At 38.3% G+C, this 22,148-nt stretch overlaps 1 protein-coding gene across 1 annotated transcript in view; it reads left to right on the top strand.

Moving 5' to 3' along the window:
• Nucleotides 1-22,148, top strand: part of LOC108707893 — an 89,369-nt gene that overhangs the window by 23,900 nt on the left and 43,321 nt on the right. The window contains exons 2-4 of the mRNA XM_041581589.1: nucleotides 2,093-2,162; nucleotides 4,592-4,974; nucleotides 15,066-21,132. Of these exons, the coding sequence (XP_041437523.1) occupies nucleotides 2,093-2,162; nucleotides 4,592-4,974; nucleotides 15,066-21,132 (6,520 nt within the window). The remainder of the gene's footprint in view (nucleotides 1-2,092; nucleotides 2,163-4,591; nucleotides 4,975-15,065; nucleotides 21,133-22,148) is intronic.

The raw sequence follows: 22,148 nt of genomic DNA, 5'->3' as shown, positions 1-22,148 counted from the left end.
GGAAAGTTTGTAATTGTTACAACTATGGCCACCTTTCCATAAGAGATGGCAAAATGATAAATATATTGGGCAGATGTTTTTGTTGATATTAAAGGTGGCCATTAGGGTTGCTACCTTCTGGCGTCTGGACAGGGACCAGGGCCTATGATTTAGGGATTTAGTGGATGACATCAGGGGTTACGACATGCCGATCAGATTGTCTAATCGCCATGCCATTCATTTTAAAGCCCTTCTAGATTTCCTAGTTTTTCCGTAAAAAAACATACAGGTGGCAACACAGGTTGACAAAAGGTACTGACCTAGTTGGCAGCTTATTGGCCCATGTATGGGGCCCTCCGATGGGTTTCCCTGAATGATATCTACTCAAAAATGGGACAGATATCGATCAGATATGTGCTCAAAATTGTACTTTGCTCACTACACCTCAGGTATTAATGATCCATTATGGATTCAACCCATTCTCACTAAATACATTTTGCTTCTGCGCTTTTAGTCCAGCATTTTTATGGTTATGGCGGGGGTTGTGGGTGAAACAGACATTTATATTTTCTTAAAAGGAGAACTAAACCATAAATATGAATATGGCTTAAAATGCCATATTTTATATACTGAATTTATTGCACCAGCCTAAAGTTTCAGCTTGTCAATAGCAGCAATGATCCAGGACTTTAAACTTGTCACAGGGGGTCACCATCTTGGAAAGTGTCTGTGACACTCACATGCTCAGTGGGCTCTGAGCAGCTGTTGAGAAGCTAAACTTAGGGCTCGTCACTAATTAGTGCAGAAAATGAGGTTGGTCTGTAATAAAAGCTGATGCTCCAGGGCTGATTATTAAATTCTGATGCTAATTGCACTGGTTTCTGTGCTGCCATGTAGTAATTATGTGTATTAATTACTAATCAGCCTTATATTGTGACATTTCTATTCTATGTGTACTGTATATTGTGAGTGGGTCCCTAAGCTCAGTAAGTGACAGCAGCACAGAGCATGTGCAGTGAATCAGCAGAAAAGAATATGGGGAGCTACTGGGGCATCTTTGGAGACACAGATCTTTACTGCTAAAGGGCTGTGGTTGCCTTGGGATGTAACAGAAGCCCAAAACATAATGTACAACATTTCTAGCTACTTCTTTAGTTAAGCTTTAGTTCTCCTTTAAAGGAACAGTTCAGTGTGAAAATAAAAACTGTGTAAATAGATAGGCTGTGCAAAATAAAAAATGTTTCTAATATAGTTGGTTAGCCAAAAATGTAATATATAAAGGCTGGAGTGAACAGATGTCTAATAAAACAGCCAGAATCCAACTTCCTGCTTTTCAGCTCTAAAACTCTGAGTTAGTCAGCGACTTGAAGGGGGGCCACATGGTACATTTCTGTTCAGTGAGTTTGTAATTGATCCTCAGCATTCAGCTCAGATTCAAAAGCAACAGATATGACCCATGTGGCCCCCCCTCAAGTCTCTGATTGGTTACTGCCTGGTAACCAGGGCAACCAGTCAGTGTAAACCAAGAGAGCTGAAAAGTAGTGTTCAGACTGACATGTTATACATGAAATCACTCCAGCCTTTATACATTACATTTTTGGCTAACTAACTATATTAGAAACATTTTTTATTCTACACAGCCTATTTATTTACCCAGTTTTTATTTTTACACTGAACAATTCCTTTAAAGCAGGGCTGTCCAATATAAGGCCTTAAAACTAAACCACCCAGTGCGTTTCTGTGGCTTGCTCCAGTACACCTTACATCCGCCATTCTTCCTGGCTCACCTGCTAGAGTAACCTCTCTCTGCCTTTAGAATAGTATACTGAAGGGGTACTACACCCCTGGAACACTACCTACTACTACTAACCTACCTTGGGTATATTTCAGGATGTGCACAACAGGAGCTCTGAGCTTTCCCTTGCTCCTATCAGCACTGTGGGCAGGGTACACGGTCTAAGTGTATAGGCTCAAAGGGCAGCAACTTTGCACTTGTGCTCCAGCACTTACACTCCTGTCCATAGTAATGCCTGAAACTCATATTGTTACAGGACATGCTCCAGTCTCTTTTCTCCACTTCCAATTATACCCAATGTGTGTGCGTGTTTTTCAGGCATGAAGATAAGAGCCCCGTCACAGTGAGGGACAACAATGAACATTTGCCTGACACAGAAGCAGATCAGGTACTGTATACATGTGTAACTTTTACTAATAATCAGCACGAATAATTACAATGTGATTGGTTGATCACTGTTTATCCCCACTGCTATATATATTATCCAGAAACCCATTATCAAGAAAGCTCCCATATAGACTCCATTTTATCCAAATAATTATTTTTCTCTGTTTTAATAAAACAGTAGCTTGTACTTGATCCCAATTAAGATATAATTAATCCTGATTGGAAACTAAACCAGCCTATTGGGTTTTAAATGGGTTTTAAATGACTTTCTTGTAGACTTAAGATATGAAGATCCAAATTACAGAAAGATTGGTTATCCGGAACGGCCCTGAGCATTCTGGATAACAGGTCCCATACCTGTTATATATATAGATAGATTTAGATATATATATATATACAGTATATATATATATATATATATACACAGTATACACACGGCTATGTCATGTGTGCAGTTAGGAGGCTAGTTATTAGTGTGTTATTGCCCTTTCCTTCCTGCCTTCCTACAATGTTGGCTCTACAGACTCCCTCTGGGTGTGGGGCCTAGGGCAGCGCAAGAGACCCCCCCCAAAAGGGCAGTTTTGAATATTAAAGTCCCAAGGGCAGAAGCTCCTTGGTCTTTTATGAACCTCCCAGATGTAGAGTTGTGATACAGTGATACAAATCGGTATGTGCCAACATCGCCCACAAATATTAAAATAATGTCATACCTTGACATTATCGGCACAGTGTGGGATACATCCGTTCAATCACATCACATGGAGAAACAATACGTCTGACCTGAGTTAACACGGACTTGGCACGACTCCAGGAAGATGGTGCCCTTTAACCTGAAGTGAATCAGCTCTCCTTCCAGAGAATCACCGCCCATACACCATATTGTCACACAACTGCATTCCTAATCCACACTAAGAATTTTCCCCCTAGGCAAGCAGTGGCCTTTGAAAAAAAATGGTTCCTGCTGAATTATAAATTGTCCTGACTACATGTACCATTGATATCATGTAGGAATATTTATCTCCCTCCAGCCCAGACCCCATTTCCCACAGTGACTTCCCCACTTTGGTGGTTCTCACGAGCAATGTGCTACTGAAACAGGAGTCTTGGCTGGGAGGGTGATGAATATTGAAATAATGTTTCATTGCCGCATGCAGTCAGAACCAGCAGTGCAAGGAGTGGCAAAGAATAGTGATGAGTGAATTTGCGCCTCGTTTTTGATGCCGGCGTCCGTTTTTGATGCCGTCCGTTTTTGTTAGACGCCAGGGACAATTTTTTTTGACGCTGGCAAATTTTCGCCAGCGAAATTTTCGCTACCATTTCACAAATTTATTCGCTGGCGGCGAATCACGTAAATTCGCCGCGGATTCGCGCCTGGCGAATAAATTCACCCATCACTAGCAAAGAACAGAGAGAGCAATTAGATTTTAAAAAGCTTAAATCTCACTGAAGATTTATAACAAATGTATAATGTAACGTTGCTTAGAATTAAGTTTGCTTTCATTATACAGGTATGGGACTTGTTATCTAGAAAGCTCGGGACCTGGGGTTTTCCGGATAACGGATCTTTCCTTAATTTGGATCTTCATACCCTAAATCTACTAGAAAATCATGTAAACAAACCCAATAGGCTGATTTTGCTTCCAATAAGGATTAATTATATCTGAGTTGGGATCAAGTACAAGCTACTGTTTTATTATTACAGAGGAAAATAATTTTTAATCATTTGGATTATTGATTATAACGGAGTCTATGGGAGATGGCCTTTCCGTAATTCGGAGCTTTCTGGATAATGGGTTTCCGGATAACGGATGCCACACCTGTACCAAATGTTTGTTTGGATTTATAACCCCTTTGAAAGGACATAATAACTGACTGCTAAATTGTTCAGATTAATTCCACCTGCAACATACCAAATCGTACGAATATTATTATTATACAATTACATATGTTACAATCTGGGTTCGGTTTCCTCTTTCAGCATCCAAATGGGGGTCAAAGACATTGCTACAAATGTATTGTTATTGCTATTTTTTATTGCTCGTCTTTCTATTCAGGCCTCTCCTATTCATATTCCAGTTTCTTATTCAAATCAGTGCATACATGGTCATTTGAACCCTAGCGACCAGACTGCTGAAATTGCAAACTGATGAGCTGCTGAATAAAAATCCAAATAAATAAAAAACCACAAATAATTAAAAATGAAATACAATTGCAAATTGTCTCAGAATATCACTTTCTACATCATTTTAACAGTTAATTTAAAGGTGCACAACCCCTTTATGGAAACACAGTGATGTATTACAGATAGGATGCAGCACTACTGTTTTTATCATGAACAGTTTATTATTATTTTCAAACCAAGTTTATAGTTTGATGATAGTGTCCAGTTTAGAGGACCCAACGCTCATATCTTGTTTTTTTACTTTATAGAATATTTCAAAAACTCAAAAGGAAAACAGGACGGATTGGAACCATGATGCCAAATCTCCCATTCAGGAGAAGCAACCAAAGGAGAAGATGCGAGAGTTCTTTGGACAACTCTTCGGCTTTACCTCAAAATCTCCAGTGGCTAGTCCCAAACAGACCCCGAGCAACCAAGAACAGTGCCGGGAAAGCCAAGACGAGCCAGATAAGAAGAACTTGGAAGAAGAGTTTGTTACAGTGGAACAGTCATTCCAAAAACCTGACTTGACTGTTCAAGACGCAAAAGTTGAACCTGTTAATAGAGAAATTGACCTTGAAACCAGTGACAATAAGCAGAAAGAAGAAAACTCATCCCAAGAACTGGAGCCTGGTCCTTCAACTTCTTCAATGTAAGTTCTACACAATCCCCAATATGGTTTACTTTCAAGTTTAAAACTCAGCATTGGATACTCTTGGTAGTAGCTGGGAAAGGTTGCTCAGTCAAAGTTGGAGCATCAAAAGGGAAAATACACCTTGCTTATTTTATTTTGTTTATTATAATACAGGTATGGCACCTATTATCCAGAATGCTCGGGACCTGGGGTTTTCCAGATAACAAATCTTTCTGTAATTTGGATCTTTATACCTACTATAAAATCCTGTAAACATTAAATAAACCCAATAGGCTGGTTTTGCTTCCAATAAGGATTTATTATATTGGATCAAGTACAAGCTACTGTTTTTATTATTACAGAGAAAAAGCAAATTATTTGGATTATTTGGATAAAATGGAGTCTATGGGAGACAGCCATTCTGTATATCTGAGCTTTCTGGATAACGGGTTTCCGGATAACGGATCCCATACCTGTACAGGTGTGGGACCTGTTATCCAGAATGCTCGGGACCTGGGGTTTTCCGGATAACGGATCTTTCCATAATTTGGGTCTTCAAGCCTTAAGTATACTAGAAATTCATGTAAACATTAAATAAACCCAATAGGCTGCTTTTGCCTCCAATAAGGATTAATTATATCTTAGTTGGGATCAAGTACAAGCTACTGTTTTATTATTACAGAGAAAAAGATAATAATTTTTAAAAATTTGGATTATTTGGATCAAATGGAGTATATGGGAGACAGCCATTACGTAATTCGGAGCTTTCTGGATATCGGGTTTCCGGATAAGGGATCCTACACCTGTATTAACATTTATAAAATAAAGTAACTGAGGTCACATGTGATAATAAAAAAAAACAATACACTTGAAGCACAAGCCGAATAATGGTCTAGTTTACAGACCAGGTTAAAATAAAATTGCTAAGCAGACGTGTTCTCTTGTGGCCACTTTGTGCAGAGCAGCTCAACACCCCCCACCCTCTTAATCTCAGCTCAGCAATAAATCAATTTGCATGCAAAATAGAATATGCTTCAACCTGCACATTTCTTCCTTAACATCTGCTTCACTCATTATCCAACTGTACATTTCAGCACGTGTGGCTCGGTCATATAATTACTCTTTTACCTGGAAGTCTTGGTGGAATTTTAGTATAGAATAGTTTGCACTTGTGCAGATGAACTCTCCCTATGATTAATATCCATCATCGTGGATTTAGAGAAGTCAGCATGGAAAGAGATTATTATTTTAAAGGGCTAGTGAAACAATCATGCACTCCTAGAACTACTGAATATACCCAGAGTCTCTGGAATGGGATATGGGCAGGACTTAGGGATCCCATGGCGTTCCCTCTACTTTATACATGAATCAGAAAACATACGGACACAAGTAAAATATGAATACGCTCTTTGGAGTGTTAATGGAACCCAAATGGGAAAAAAGGCCCCTGTCTATAAAATATGGAGCATTTTGCTTTCAAGCAGGGCTTTTCTATAATCCCAATTTCATGGTGTTCATTAATGGCATATGCTAAAATGCTTTTGGGGTTGCCATATGCTCCTTGTGAGTGGATAAACTGCATGCAGAAAACAGGTTGTATTGATTACTAGTCTTCTTCTCTAGTGCCCAGTTTATTGGGCAGGTACATTAATTCCCATATAATTGGATATTTATGTTTTCATAGAGTTGACATCTGAGATGGAATTATGATCCAGTCATTCTGCTGAACTATCAAATCACGGTCAATGTGGTTATACACATGAATAACCAATATCCATTGATATAGTCATCAATATATATCGCCCTTAGACAAACTAGGATTGCAGTTCATATGTGGGGGGAAGTCCACCCATTCTATTTTCTGTAGTCCATTGATTTCAGATGTGTTGCCAGGATGAGATATCCAATGCTGAGCCCCCATATATCAAATGCGAACCTCATAACTTGGTTAATAATGTGATTCGGAGGCTCAACCCAAATGCCGGCCATGCTGGCAGTTTCTATTGTACTATGGTTTGCAACAAGGCACCACGTGGAAGGGGGAAATGATACAGAAGCACTGGCTATTGCTTTCTAATTCTTCTTCCCGACATTATTGTTACAAATAGGGGGGGTCATCTTATTTTAGAAAAGTCGGATTTGTCGGTACGTTAGGATATTGCATTCATTTGGGTGTAATAGTCTTTCATTGTTTGCATTGTGATTTAGGGATGGAGGATATAATATTCATTGTGTTACTTGTTAACAGAGCTGACTTTCTTCCAGCAAGTGTGTAGATATGGCTCCCTGCTGTGTGCTGCAATTGTTATCATTTCCTTCTGCAAAGAGAGGGGTGGTCATTAAATTGAATTTGTCTTATACATTGCCAGAAATTGTTCTGTGCTGTTACTGGCTGAGTTATAGATGAGAGAGGCAATTATTTTGTTGTGCAACCACAGGCAGCATACATTTAGCTTAACATGAACACTGAAGCTCTTGTTGTTAAATAGAAACAGATATGGCACAGCATATAGCTACAGTTTAGTCCAAACTGATACTCAAGGACAAACTTCCACTTAGAATTGGAGCTTCAAGCTGCTTACTAAATATCCTTCATTACATTTTGCAGTGGCTCCCAAACTGTTCAAATATTTTTTGAAACTGTAAATGAACTAGGGCCTCATGGGGCCCCTATACTTTCTGGGCCCCCCTGCAGCTGCAGGGTCTGCTTCCTCTATAGTTACGCGACTGATGATAGCCAACCCTGTCCTCACCCCTTGCCATAGGGACCTGTGTCAGTTCTTCTACCTGGCAAGCAGGGTGCAATGTGCAAAGACATTGTGGATTGCTCCCATTTTCTGAACTTTGCACCCTGCCCTGCCCTGCAGGTATTAAATGACCCGTAGGAAAAGATTTATCAAGGGTCGAGGTGAAAATTAGAAATTCGATTTTCGAATTTTGAATTTGAATTTTGCGGTTTTTTTATAGCCAAAACTGTCTAATTCGAATAGGGAATTGTTAAAATTCGATTCGAGTTTTTTTTAAAATTCGAATTCGATTTTCCAGATTTATGATACACTGGCCCTTTAAGAACTCGAATTTGACTTTTCGCCACCTAAAAACCTGCAGAATTGCTGTTTTAGTCAATGGGAGACGTCCTGGGATCAATTTGAAGTTGTTTTCAGCCTTCCTGACATTTAAGTTTTTTTCTGAAAAAAAACTGGAATCAAGTTTTCGGGTAGATCCTATTCACCCGAGTTTGGAAAATTCTGTTTTTTTTAATAAATTTCGATTGGTCAAATTTCCAGTTCATGGGAGTTTATGGGAGTTTTCAAAAACTCACATGAACTGGAAATTCGACCTTTGATAAATGTGCCTCCCCGTGTAATTGAACCAAAATTAGCCCATGATCTCTCCTGACTAGTGATGGACGAATTTATCCCGTTTCGCAAAAAATGCGTGAAAGTCGAAAATTGATGCACGCGTCAATTTTGGCCGCGCAGCTGACAAGTCAATGGGCGTCCGAATAGTGTTGACGGCCAGTGATTTCGACGTGAGCAACTATTTTCACTGGAGTTTCGTGAATTTATTTGCCAGCGGCGAAACGTGGAAATTTGCGCCAAGAGAATTTATTCCCCATCACTACTCCTGACCCACAGTTCCCAGCAAATGCAGTCCTCAGTTGGTAGAACCCACTAAACTAATTGGTTCAGACATGGTATACAAACTTGAGTATGGGTTTTCTGGGAACGTTTTCATATATCCAGGTCATGATATACAGGATCTAGTAGCAATAAGTCTAATGTAACTGGACTTGCTTCGTTATTTTGAAAATGTTCACCTTCAGTTTGCACCCACAGATCCCCAGCAGAGCCTGGATGGATAGGGAGCTTTCTGTTTATTTTAATCACTCTGTGAACCGTGTCGTACACTGTTCCCAGGTAATGCTACAAATATTCAGTGGCTTAGAAAAATGACCATTCAACGAACAATACAAATGTAGGAAATCAAGTATGAGAACAAAGATATCGCTTACTCTTACAAGAAGCCATAAATCTTATTGCAGAAGGCAAATCTCCCAGGGAGAAGTCTCGTGCAGGCCTTTTGTGCAGCCGCTGGATTTAATGGTACTATTCAAAGCTTTTCCTTAAAGGAGACCTAAACCCTAAAAATGAATATGGCTAAAAATGTCATATTTTATAAACGGAATTTATTGCACCAGCCTAAAGTTTCAGCTTGTCAATAGCAGCAATGATCCAGGACTTCAAACTTGTCACAGGGGGTCACCATCTTGGAAAGTGTCTGTGACACTCACATGCTCAGTGGGCTCTGAGCAGCTGTTGAGAAGCTAAGCTTAGGGGTCGTCACTAATTATCCAGCAGAAAATGAGGTTGGTCTGTAATATAAGCTGATGCTACAGGGCTGATTATTAAATTCTGATGCTAATTGCACTGGTTTCTGTGCTGCCATGTAGTAATTATCTGTATTAATTACTAATCAGCCTTATATTGTGACATTTCTATTCTATGTGTACTGTATATTATGAGTGGGTCCCTAAGCTCAGTAAGTGACAGCAGCACAGAGCATGTGCAGTGAATCAGCAGAAAAGAAGATGGGGAGCTACTGGGGCATCTTTGGAGACACAGATCTTTACTGCTAAAGGGCTGTGGTTGCCTTGGGCTGGTACAGAAGCACAAAACATAATGTACAACTTTTCTAGCCTACTTTTTTAGCTAAGCTTTAGTTCGCCTTTAAAATGTGTTAAAATTACATGTGATCTGTAATAAATTAGTGAAGAATTGAATTTGGCATATAATGACTGGAGCCACACCTCGTGTATAAAGAGCCTGATTCAAGACTTGGAGCTGGAACCAAGTTGATCATGTTTTGAATTTGTTCTCTGGAGCTGGTGTTGTAATTATGGAGTTGTGGGGGCTACTAAATGTATATAACTTTATATGAACAACCTTCTTAATTGCTGTAGAGCTAGTGAAGAGCAGCTGTTCTGGAACAACTTCAGTAACTCAACTCAGGTTGGCGTAGGGGTTCTTAGAGCAGAGCTAAACCCCAGCTAATGCATTAATTCCAGAGCCAAAATAAAGTTTTGCTGGGGCACAAGTGTTAAAACCCTAATGGACTCAAGCGCAGTTGCCAAAAGTGTAAAAAAATGTCTGATTGCCACGAAGGATACTACTTTGCAAAATATTTTTTGTTCATATTTTTGTTTTTCCCATTTATGACTTTTATTACATCCCCTCATCTATTTACACATTATCCCCAATATTAAATAGGAAAAAAAAACCTCAATCCTTTATTTCCCCTTTAACAGATATGTTTTTATTTTGCATTTAAGATTCACATTTTTGAGCAGTGAAGTTTCATTTGCTCCTGGGCAGCAAACAAAGTATATTAGAGTTTTTGGCAGCATGTAAGAGCCTAGACTTCCCGCAATACAAGACAAATAAATATTAGCTTAGGTGCATAGTGAGTATTGTTCTGGAGTTTATTGCCATGCATCCTTTATTAATGTTGGTCATTTTCTGAAATCACAATTCATGGATATGATTTCATTGGGAAACCAGGGGTTGGACACCGGGGACTTTCCAGGGATGCAGTTATAGGAGAGGGGTCCCAGGCAATGTAGGGAAGTTGATGCTCCACCGGAGAGGGAAATTATGTCAATCTGATCTAATTACTTCTACTTTTTTCTCTATGAATGTTTAGCTTATAGAATGATAGAATGTGTATTCTGATTAGCGGGCTACATATGCGCTGCTTTTATTATTAGTGATGGCTGAAAATATTCGTCAGGCACGAATTTGGGGGCCAAATTTTTTTGATGCAACAGATTTTTCGCCAGCACATCGATCTTCTTGGCGGCGAAACATGGAGAAAATTCACCTGCGAAAAATATATTGCGTCAAAAAAATTGGGCGCCCTAGAATATTCACGCGAATACAAAATGGTGCGCGTCAAAATTATTCAGACACCCATTGACTAATGCATTTGGACAAAATAGTCGCAGGTATTGAAATTGATGTGCGTCCAAATAATTTTGACGCCCATGGATTTCAATGTGTTTCACAAATGTTTTACCATTTCGCCATCACTATTTATTATTAGGGATGCACCGAATCCAGGATTCGGTTCGGGATTCGGCCTTTTTCAGCAGGAGATTCGGATTCGGCCGAATCCTTCTGTCTGGCCGAACCGAATCCGAATCCTAATTTGCATATGCAAATTAGGGGCGGAGGGGGAAATTGCATGACTTTTTGTCACAAAACAAGGAAGTAAAAAACATTTTCCACTTCCCACCCCTAATTTGCATATGCAAATTTGGATTTGGTTCGGTATTCGGGCCTAATCTTTCCCGAAGGATTCGGCCTAATCCAAAATAGTGGATTCGGTGCATCCCTATTTATTATATCAAAACTGGACCAGACTGCAGAGTCCGTAGTGGAGAGCACAGTTCTGGTATTGCTTATGTGATTTGTTGCTCATAGTGAGCCAGTGTCCATTTTTTGAAGCGTAGGGAGAAACAGGTAAATTCCTCTAACCTAAACTTTGGTCCAACTTTTTGTTTAGGGTCCCCCTCATCTCATGCAGTGTTATTAATTTATGAAAACATTGATCCTTCTATTGTTTTAAGGATGTCTAGGAAAGCATATAGGTGTTTATTCCAAAATGTAACCCTAAGTGGACTTCTACAGAGCTTCTAGAAATTACTGCACATGGAGGCCTGTAGGCTAGACGTGTCACTACAAGCTATGTGTATGGCCCCCTTCTTGCCTATTGGTTGAATGCAGAGTCGGACTGGCCCAAAAGGATACCAGGAAAACTACCAGTGGGACCTCTTGCTTCTTACCATTTCTTTATGGGAAAAAATGCCTAATAATGGAAGAATAAATTATAGTCAGTAGATATTAAAGACTAAGGGAATAAAAAGGTTGAGTGAGGAGAGGAGGAATAATAGTTTGGAAAGTAGGCTAAGGTTTTCTGGTGGGTCCCTGGCATCCCAGTCCGAGTCTGGTTGCATAGACTGCTTTGAATGAAATCATCATTTTGATGTAGTCTGACCCACAAGTATGTAGTATGTAGATAACTGGCCCACTACCTAGGAAAATCAATGAGTATTGTAAGATTTTTGTCAACTTTGGATGGACATTGTAAGGTGAAGATATTTTGTTAATTAATAATGACACATTTGGGACTAGAGATAGCCTTATTAGTTGTCATCTGGTTGTCTGGTTCAAACAATAGGAGTCCTTTCTTATTAATATTAAAGGGGAACTCCGGCTTCCAAACCAAAATTTGATAAAGAGGCCCACATAACACAGAAACCCCTATTATACCCATCACTGTTACCTGTTTCTTTAAAAAGTATGAATAAATGCCATTTTCTAAACTGAAATCCAGCTTTTTAACAGTTCTTCTCTTTCTGCATCATTTGAAATCCTGGCAGAGAAGGAGGGACTAAACACTGATGTTACAAATTGTAACAACTTCTCCACAGCTTACAGACAGCATGCAGGAACTACATAACCCACAATGCATTGCACTGTCATGTTCCATTCCTTGAACTCACAAGGGAATTGTGGGGTTTGAAGGATGCAGGCTGAGGACATATGGCTGCTGATACAAAGTAACAGTAGTCAGACAGATCAGCAAAGTAGTCAGACAAATCAGCAAAGTAGTCAGACAGATCAGCAGGAGAGCAGGAGAGCAGGGGGCTAGGCTTAAGGAACTGTTCCAAACCATTAAAAATCATGAATAGTCTGCATATTTTTAAATGATGTATATTGCAAAGTTATAGTCTATGAAAATGTATAATCAGTTAGTCAGGAAGGATAGTAATGACGAAGACGTGGACATGGAAACTTGAATACCCCTAATGGTGGATAGGTAACTTCCTGTAACTAACTGGTATATGCTAGCATCATTCAAATGGACCAATCAGGAGACACTTCTAGGAACTTCTAGAAGGCAGTTCTCTCTTGTATATAATGGTGGCTACAGTAGGGCAGAGGGGACTCACAGGGCCCAGGACCAGACACCTAACGGAACTAAAGGGAGGTATTCGTAGGATAAGTGATTCGTCTAGGGTTAAAGGTTTCATTGAGTGTCCATAGGTTGTTGAGTAATATTTAGGTGGTTGGTCTATATTGTGTGTTATTTTAGTGTGTCTTTCTACTGTTTATTTGGTGTATTGGTTGTATATGTTTATATGCTTGTAGTTTTGTTAGATCTTTCATTTGTTTTATGATTTATGTCTACGTAAATATTTTCCTATTATAAAATCATTTTTACATTTATTGTTTGGTGATCTCTTTGCGGAAACTGCCGAGCAGTCTTTATTTTCGTAATCGTAAACAGTAATTTAGAAGAGTAAATAAACATTCAGCCCTAACTTCACACTAAATGACCTACTCGCTTGTCCCACCTATCACCAGAGTCTGGGCTTTTTGTGCCTTTACCTAGATTACCTAGGGTAATTTTCAAAATTTTGCTGCCAGAGTATTTGGAAGCTCCATTGAAAGGGGACAAAATGCTCTTAATCACCCTCCAGTTCAAAATGAATGGGAGTTGGAGCCATGTAACTTGTAGGTATACTATTTGGGGCCTGGCCAATCCATTTAGATAGACGCAGATCTTCCTTTTAGGTGTTAATAAGGTGCCAATTTGGTCTGGCGTCTGTTATTGTTGCCCTTACAATAGCTGGCTTCATTTCTCACCTTCTATAAAGTGAAACATAGTTAGGCTTGTGTCACGCATGGTACTGTGTCAATACGCTGGCAGAAAAAAACTGGTCCACTGCCTTCGGCCATGTTTTTAGCACTGACAGGCACAACCTTTGCAGGATAGATTTTAGCACGAATTTACATTCAAAGGGGATGTTAACTTTGAAAATGAACTTTTAGATTGCTTTACGCAATGCTATTCTAATGCACTTTGCAAGTGGCCTATATTTTTTCTTCTTCGTCGTCTTTGAATGACTTTTTGTTCTGCAGCTCTCCAGTTTGAAATTTAACCTGCAATTCCCTTGTAAAGGTCTGGCATATCTAAGTGGAAAAATAATCTATATTCAGAATGAATCTGCTTCCCGGTTGCTGGACCTCACTGACCCCTACAAATAGGGACCTTGTTCAGGTTAAAGAGACAGAATGCAAAGGATATCTGCTCATAATCAGCATTAAAAAGAATATCACATGTAAAAAAGTTTCAATATGTCAATTTCTACATTGTATTAAAGGGGTTGTTCACCTTTGAGATAACGTTTAGTATGATGTAGAGAATGATATTCTGATATTTACAATTTGTTTTCATTTTTTATTATTGAAGGTTTTTGAGTTATTTAGATTTTTATTCAGCAGCTCTTCAATTTGCATCTTAACCAATCTGGTAATTAGGGTCCAAATTACCCTAGCAACCATGCAATGATTTGAATAAGTGACTGGAATATGAATAGGAGAGGGCCTGAATAGAAGGAGCTGTATTAAAGGAGAAGGAAAGGTTAAAACTAAGTAAGCCTTATCAGAAAGGGCCACCTAAATGTACCAGTAAACTCTCAAGTAATGCTGCTCTGAATCCCCTGTCAAAAGAAACACTGCATTTCTTTCCTTCTATTGTGTACACATGGGCTTCTGTATCAGACTTCCTGTTTTCAGTTTAAACCTCCTTGCCCTGGGCGTGAGCATGCTCAGTTTGCTCCTCTTCCCCCTCCCTTCTCTGCTGTAATCTGAACCTAGAGCTATGAGTGAGCAGGGAGAGACTCAGGCAGGAAGTGATGTCACACCAAGCTAACATGGCAGCTGCTATACTAAACAGAGAGAGCTTCTAGAGCTTTTTACTCAGGTATGGTAAAGCATTCTACAGGATAAATATAGCATTATAGCTTGCACTATTGCATCTAATCTATTGGCAATAAAATGCCTCGGTAGCTTTCCTACTCATTTAAGTTATGTTATTGTGGTTTTGCAGTATTAACATCACAGGTGTTGTTTATGTTATGTAAAGAAAAATCCCATCAGAAGTATTTTGGATTTAAAAAAATGTAATTACATTTTTATTTTTGTTTGTCAGTTACATGCAACTTACTTACTTACATACTGTTTAAATATATGTTTTCACAGAAAAAATACTTCTAAGCTGGAAGCACCATCTATAACATATGGCACCTACCGAGGGTCCAAAAAAATAAGAAAGCTTCTCAGAAGAAGAGCTGATGTCAACTCTCCAATCCCTGAGAATGAAGAGGTCACTGACACAGAGACAACCCCTACTATTCTAGATTATAGTATTGATAATGAAATAACCCCATATCCTAGATCAGATCCTGATGCAGAACTGTGTGTAGGGAATGATGAAGAAACATCAACTCAAAACAGTAACACACTGCCACCTTATCTAGAGAATTTCACAAAGTTCGAAGAACCATTGCAACCAGTTGACTTGCAAGAAGATCCACTTGGGAACTCAGAAACAGTAACAGTTTTACAGCATAGTGCAGGTGAAGAAACCATGATTTCAAATGGCCTACAAACAGATGAAGACAGAAATTCAATAATCCCAGATAGTATACAAAGAAGCCTCGATTCACAACCAGATGTGGTCGCCATAAATGGTAATAAGCAAATTGTAGAATTGAATGAAACATCTGAAGATGAATCTTTAACACAAAGCAGATCCACAATGAATAACTTGCAGGAAAATATAGAGGATAATCCTGATTATGCAGTAGCTCCTCAAAAGGAAACAAATCCTCAGGCAGAAATAGTTGCAGATGCAGATGAAAAGCCAAAGACAATAACGGAGTTGCAACATAATGCAGACGAAATAGCAAACATCACAAATGCTGTGCAACCCGATGAAATCAACTACTCAGAGAAAAGTGGTGTCTCACTGTCACTTACTGACAATAACTCAAATATCATAGATAAGCTAGAGACTATAAATCTCCCAAAGATCACAAAACCTCTGCATGAAGTTACCTCCATCACATCAATATATAAAACAGAATTGCAGTCAGATAAAGAAGATAACTCAAATACTCTCATAGAACCAAAGGTAGACGTAGAAAAAGATTCAGATGTTGCAGCAGGATTACAAACAAGTCCTGTGAATATAAAGGCTCAGCAACTTGATACTGATGAAATATCTATACTTGCAGTGGATCGGCAACCAACTGCAACTGACAACTTGGACATGTCATTGGGTTTGCAGCAAAAAACAGAGAACCTAACAATGACCATGGAGAATCAGCAACCATGTGCAGATGAGACATTTAATACTGAAGAAACGTCATCCTTTGCTCAAAATACACAAGCCAAGATAAATGATTCAAAACCAGCAGGATTGGACATTTTACTATTAGAACATGTACACCCGTCATCCAATTCTGAAGTAAATACCAATTCTTTGGTTGATAACGATGCTGATGTTTCCACCAAAAATAATGAGATAGAATTCTCTTTATATACAGAAGCCAAGTTAACTCGTGAAAAGCTCTCCACTCATCAGATCCCTGGTCACTTAGAGAGCAATAATGACAGCAATTCCATATATTCTGATGGTGACTTGCAGCCCAATGGATCTATCATTTCACAGTTAGTACAGTCTAAAATACTAGATAGCCAGTCTACTGATGAAAGCTATCAAACTTCTATCCCTCAGTCCAATAAATATAGTGTTTGTGTTCAGGAATCTTTAGGCAGTGTCAACCCTTCAGGAAAACCAGATATCAATGACATACCTAATGCCGAAGAAATTCTCATTGCTGCTGATAACAATAATATTTCAGATGATCTCAAGAAACATGATCATATAAATGTATCCCCTAAGACGGTCACCAGTTTTAACTTCCGTGATGTTCTTCACGATGACAAGTGCAAAACTGATTTGATAACTGATCTTCATACAGATACAAACTCACTGAATAACATTTGTTCTTTATCCAGTTCATCTCTAAATGAAGGAAATATCAGAGAAGCTTTAGATGTGGATTCATTTGATGAGGGCCATTCTCCTACATTTGCCATACCTTCTAGCTCTTCATCATTTGCCAGTGCATGTGTTGATGAGCAATGTAAGAGCTCTTTGCCTTCTTCTGATAGTGTTGATTCAGGGCTAATATCACCAGCATGTACACCAGAGGAAATTATTCTTTACAATAATAATAATAAGCCGGATGCTCTTGCACTTGATGACCAAGTCAACAATACAATTGTAGAGTCAGATAAAGCAGTGCCTAATATGTTTAATTTAAGAACTGTAAAGGTTACAAATACAAGTGAAGTGGACTACATACCTACAACAGAAGAGGTTAGAGACCTAAATATAACAAATGCAATACAGGGTACAAATGTAGTAATTGTAAATGATATCACACCTAAGTTGGGAAATAATACAACGACTGAAAAAACTGTCCCTACTCTTAAAAAAAGAATTGGAAAGCTTTCCTCCAATCAGAAATCCCAAGCTGATTCAAAAGATGTCTACATTGCGAAAGTTTCAGTAAAATCTATAGATGTTAAAGAGGTGAAAATTGCTCCTTACAGTTTACAGTCGGAAATCATAACGATCAGCAAACTTCCAACTCCAACTTTTGAGCCAGAATATATACAACTATCAATCCCACCTCCTCCACCAATCGACTCAAACAGTGATCTCCAAGGATTTCAGCAGGACCTAGAACATGAAAAGGTTACCACAACAGAGAAAAGTTCCTTCAAGCATTTTAAACCTAAGGATAATAACACTTCTAAGGTACAACCAGACCCTGAAGCTGTAAAAAATACAATGCCACTACTAACACATACATCACCTGACGTGACCATAGAAAATATCAAAAATAACAATTTTACTGCTCTTATGAGATCAAACAATGAGGATTTTATAAATATGTCATCGCTTACAGGGACACATGATAATGAAATTGATAAGATATTGTCCACTTGTGTTTCTGAATTGGAAACTGAAGATGTAAATCTACAAGACACTCAGAAAGAGCCAAAAGAAACTAATATATACTGTGATTTCTCATTACAAGCTAAAGAAAATGCCTCCCATGAAATACATGGAAAACCTCCAGCTTCACCAATACATTCTACAATTCCCAAGGTTGAGAAGGATACTATCCAGATGGCAACAGAACATTCTGAATTGTATGACACCTTAATAAAGCAAAAAGCTAATGAACTTATTTGCACTGTTCTAAATAAAGCTGTGGAGGAAATTGCCCCCAATAATTCTACTTTAAATACTATATCGACAAGTGAGAACGAGAATGAATTATTTTCTCCAGTTTCAGAAGCAAATAATAATATTAGTGACTTCAAGGATACAAACTCTACAGTTACATCTGCTCAGATAAATGATTTGTTGAATGAATATAAGCTTGAAAATCAAAACCAAATCTATACAGAAAAAACTGAAGTTAACCACATGCCAAGCACTAATGCAGAACTGGGTCCCTGTAGTAACGATCAGGTAGATCTTATTACGACCGATTCTGTCATATCTCTGAGTAATGAAAATTCAGACATAGAGACTATAAATCGAAATTCAGCAAAAGTAGAGGAGAATGCTGTTTTGGGCAGTCCTAATGGTAGTCTTGCAATTATTTCAAATAAAGTACCTTCAGATCCATGTTTGGAACCAGAAATACCAATCATGCAGGATAGTTCAGCTGGTATGCAAAAAGAGCAAAGCCATGAAGCTGAAACAACAGGAGAACTATTTATTTCTAACAATTCTAAGCATGAAAACAATGAATCAACTATAAAAGAATTTGGCCTTCATACTGAAGAGCTTAGACAATCAGATGATAGAACTAATGTTGATGAAATGAACCACTCAACTAATGAACTATTGACACAAACATCTGATGAAGCCCTAAAGGTTGATCAAGCCAAGGAAGACACACACGAGCTTTCAGCCACATCAAAAAATGATAGAAGTAATCCTGATGAAATCAACCACTTAACTAATGAACTATTGACACAAACATCTGATGAAGTCCTAAAAGTTGACCAAGCCAAGGAAGACACAAATGAACTTTCAGCCACATTAGAAAATGATAAATCTAGTGTTAATGAAATGAACCACTCAATTAATGAACTATTGACACAAACATCTGATGAAGTCCGAAAAGTTGACCTATCCAAAGAAGATACAAATGAACTTTTATCTACATCACAAAATGAAAGAGCTAGTGTTGATGAAATTAACTACTCAACTATGTCAGCTAATCAACTATTGACACAGAAATCTGATGAAGCCCTAAAAGTAGACCAGACCAAAGAAAATACAAAAGAAATTCAGAATTGTGAACAAGGAGACATATTTGTTGTATCTGACATTATAGGAGTAAAGCACACATCTTGTGATCATATTCAAAATGCCACAGACAGTGGTTTGGGAGGAGTCAGACAAGAAAATGATGAATCACAGCAAGTTACAGAGAGAATATATCCAAAAAACGACAATCCTTTTGTTTCCATGGCTAATAAAATAGTAAGTGATATCATCAACTCTGCTAAACAAAATGTTACTTCTAGTATGCTACAAGCCAGTTTGAACAAGAACACAGATGGAGAAATTCAATCTGAAATCACTAACAATGCTCATGTGAGCTCGACTGGGGCTAATAGTATAACTACTCAGAACACACAAATTGAAGTAGGGAAGGATTATAATATAAATTCTGAGTTGACCAACACTGATGGTGAGCAGAACCAGTACATTTCTCATGAGAGTAAAAACACTCTTGAAGGAACAGTAAATGGCCATGACATACTCACAAAAGTGCAAATACCTAGACATAGTCCACATTTAGGATGGTCCCTGGGCACAGATGAAGATTCTAACTCTTTTGAAGGCATGAATAATACAGATATACTTAAAAATACAGACGGTTCACAAAATCTGATGGTTAATTATTTAGATGACTCAGGTGAGATAGTTGGGGAAGCTGTCAACATGGTAGCTACAGACACAGACTTGCTCAGCCCCTTCCAGTTTTCTATACATCAGGCTAACGTAATTGAAATAAGTGAAAATGATGATGACCAAGATAATAATGAATGTTACATGTATAACAGTGAAGAAACTTCTGATCAAAATTCATATTTGGTTGCCCAGGCTAGGCGGAGAAGTTTTTATCCAATTTCTTTGTCCCCAATATATGAAGATGATAGTTCTTCGGAGGATATTTTATCCACATGTGCTTCACCAAAGCTTTCTGAAACAGATAATTCAAACTGCAGTTCAATCTTAACACTTCTTCAGTCTGTGTCAGATCGTTTAAAACAAACAAACGCCTTGGATAATAAAGAAGTATCCCATGAAGAATGCATTTCATTAGCTGATATGAGTGCAAATCGTTTACATGGTTATTCAAATATGGATGCAGCTGAGAAAACGGAAGACATGTCTAAAACACAAGTTGTTGATCAACCAACACCTCTGCAGCCACAAATTCCTACACCAATTCCTACACGATCCAGTTTATTCATAACTAAAACAATGCCAGAAATTAAGTCTCTGGCAGGTACAGGACGGCAGTCCATTCTCATGCACCTGACCAAGAAACCAATTGTTTTAAACTCAAAACTTAGTGGTGAAGCCTTGTCACCGACAGCAGTTGAGGAGAGTTCTTCTTTACAAAAAATGGAGGATTTCAGTGGTATAAACTCAAATTGTAGAACAGAGTCTGCTGCAGTTCCACCTCCTGTAAATCAATCAGATGTGCCTGTAGAAGAATCAAGTAAACTTAATCTTAAATCTGAAGTGGAAATAAATTCACACTTGGAACCACGAAGTGTACACTTTCAGTCTAATCTCAATAGTTCTCCAGAAACTGTTAGTTGTCAAGAAAATGTAGACTCTTCTAAACACATTGATTCATCAGTCCTAATAAATTCAAAATCTAGTGTTGAAGCCTCTTTACCTCCAAAACTTGAGGACAGTTCTTCCTCCCAGATGGAGGCTAAGACAGAGGATGCCTCAAGTCCACCTCCTTCTGCATTGCAAACAGTTTCAAAATCAGTTCTACCCATCCAAACATCTGAAGTGGAACCCAAGCCACAGCACACAATGATTAATAAATGTCCCAGCCCTCCAGAAACTAGAGGAGGAGATTTTCAGAAGTTAGCTTCTTCTCAACAAGATCATTCCTTAAAAACACAAGCTCATCTGATGGTAAGAAATCTAACTTTATCATAGATGTTTTCTATATTGTATTATAAAAATGTATGTACTTTTTTGCTTTATGATGTACAGAATGTGTTCTGTTAGCTATTAACTGATAATATTTAAACATAGGGTTGATCACAAATCTACTGGCACTAAAGGTGGCCATACATGGATAGATCGGCCAGATCTCGATCGGGGAAGCCCGTCGGGGGCCCCCATACACGGGCCAATAAGCTGCCGACACAGTCTGTCGGCAGCTTTTATCGGCCGGTGTATGGCCACCTTTAGGGGCATATTTATCAAGGGTCAAGGTGAATTTTCGAATTCAAAAAATTAGAATTTGAAGCTATTTTTTGTGTACTTCGACTAGGTAATTGTCCAAATTTGATTCGAATTAGAAAAAAATTCTAAAATATCGAAAGTTATTATGTATTGTCTTTTTAAAAATTCCACTTCGACCATTCGCCATTTAAAACCTGCCGAATTGCTGTTTTAGGCTATGGGGGACCTCCTAGAACCTATTTGGAGTCAATTGGTGGATTTTAAAAAAATTTAACTTTTTTTTTGCTATTAATTCGATTCGTACAATTCGAATTTGGCCAATTTGAACTTTGACTTAATTTCAGTTGGTCTTTTTGAATTCGAATTTTCAAAGTTTTTCAAATTCGAAATTCGACCCTTGATAAATCTGCCCCTTAGTGTACAGTTACATAGTTACATAGTTACATAGTTAAATTGGGTTGAAAAAAGACAAAGTCCATCAAGTTCAACCCCTCCAAATGAAAACCCAGCATCCATACACACACCCCTCCCTACTTTTAATTAAAATTCTATATACCCATACCTATATTAACTATAGAGTTTAGTATCACAATAGCCTTTAATATTAGTTGCTTATAGAGTAGCCACTGCTACACTCAGTAGTAGATATTTTCTTCATATTCTACATATTAGAGGGGCCTTAATAACCCAGATGGTCATCAATAGTAGGCTGCTCTAATTAATAGTATGCTGTGCAACAT

This window comes from Xenopus laevis, chromosome 2L (genome assembly GCF_017654675.1).
Source record: "Xenopus laevis strain J_2021 chromosome 2L, Xenopus_laevis_v10.1, whole genome shotgun sequence".
In the NCBI taxonomy this organism is placed as follows: Eukaryota; Metazoa; Chordata; class Amphibia; order Anura; family Pipidae; genus Xenopus; species Xenopus laevis.
Note: the sequence above shows the minus strand (reverse complement) of the source record. Positions and strands in the feature narration are given on the sequence as shown.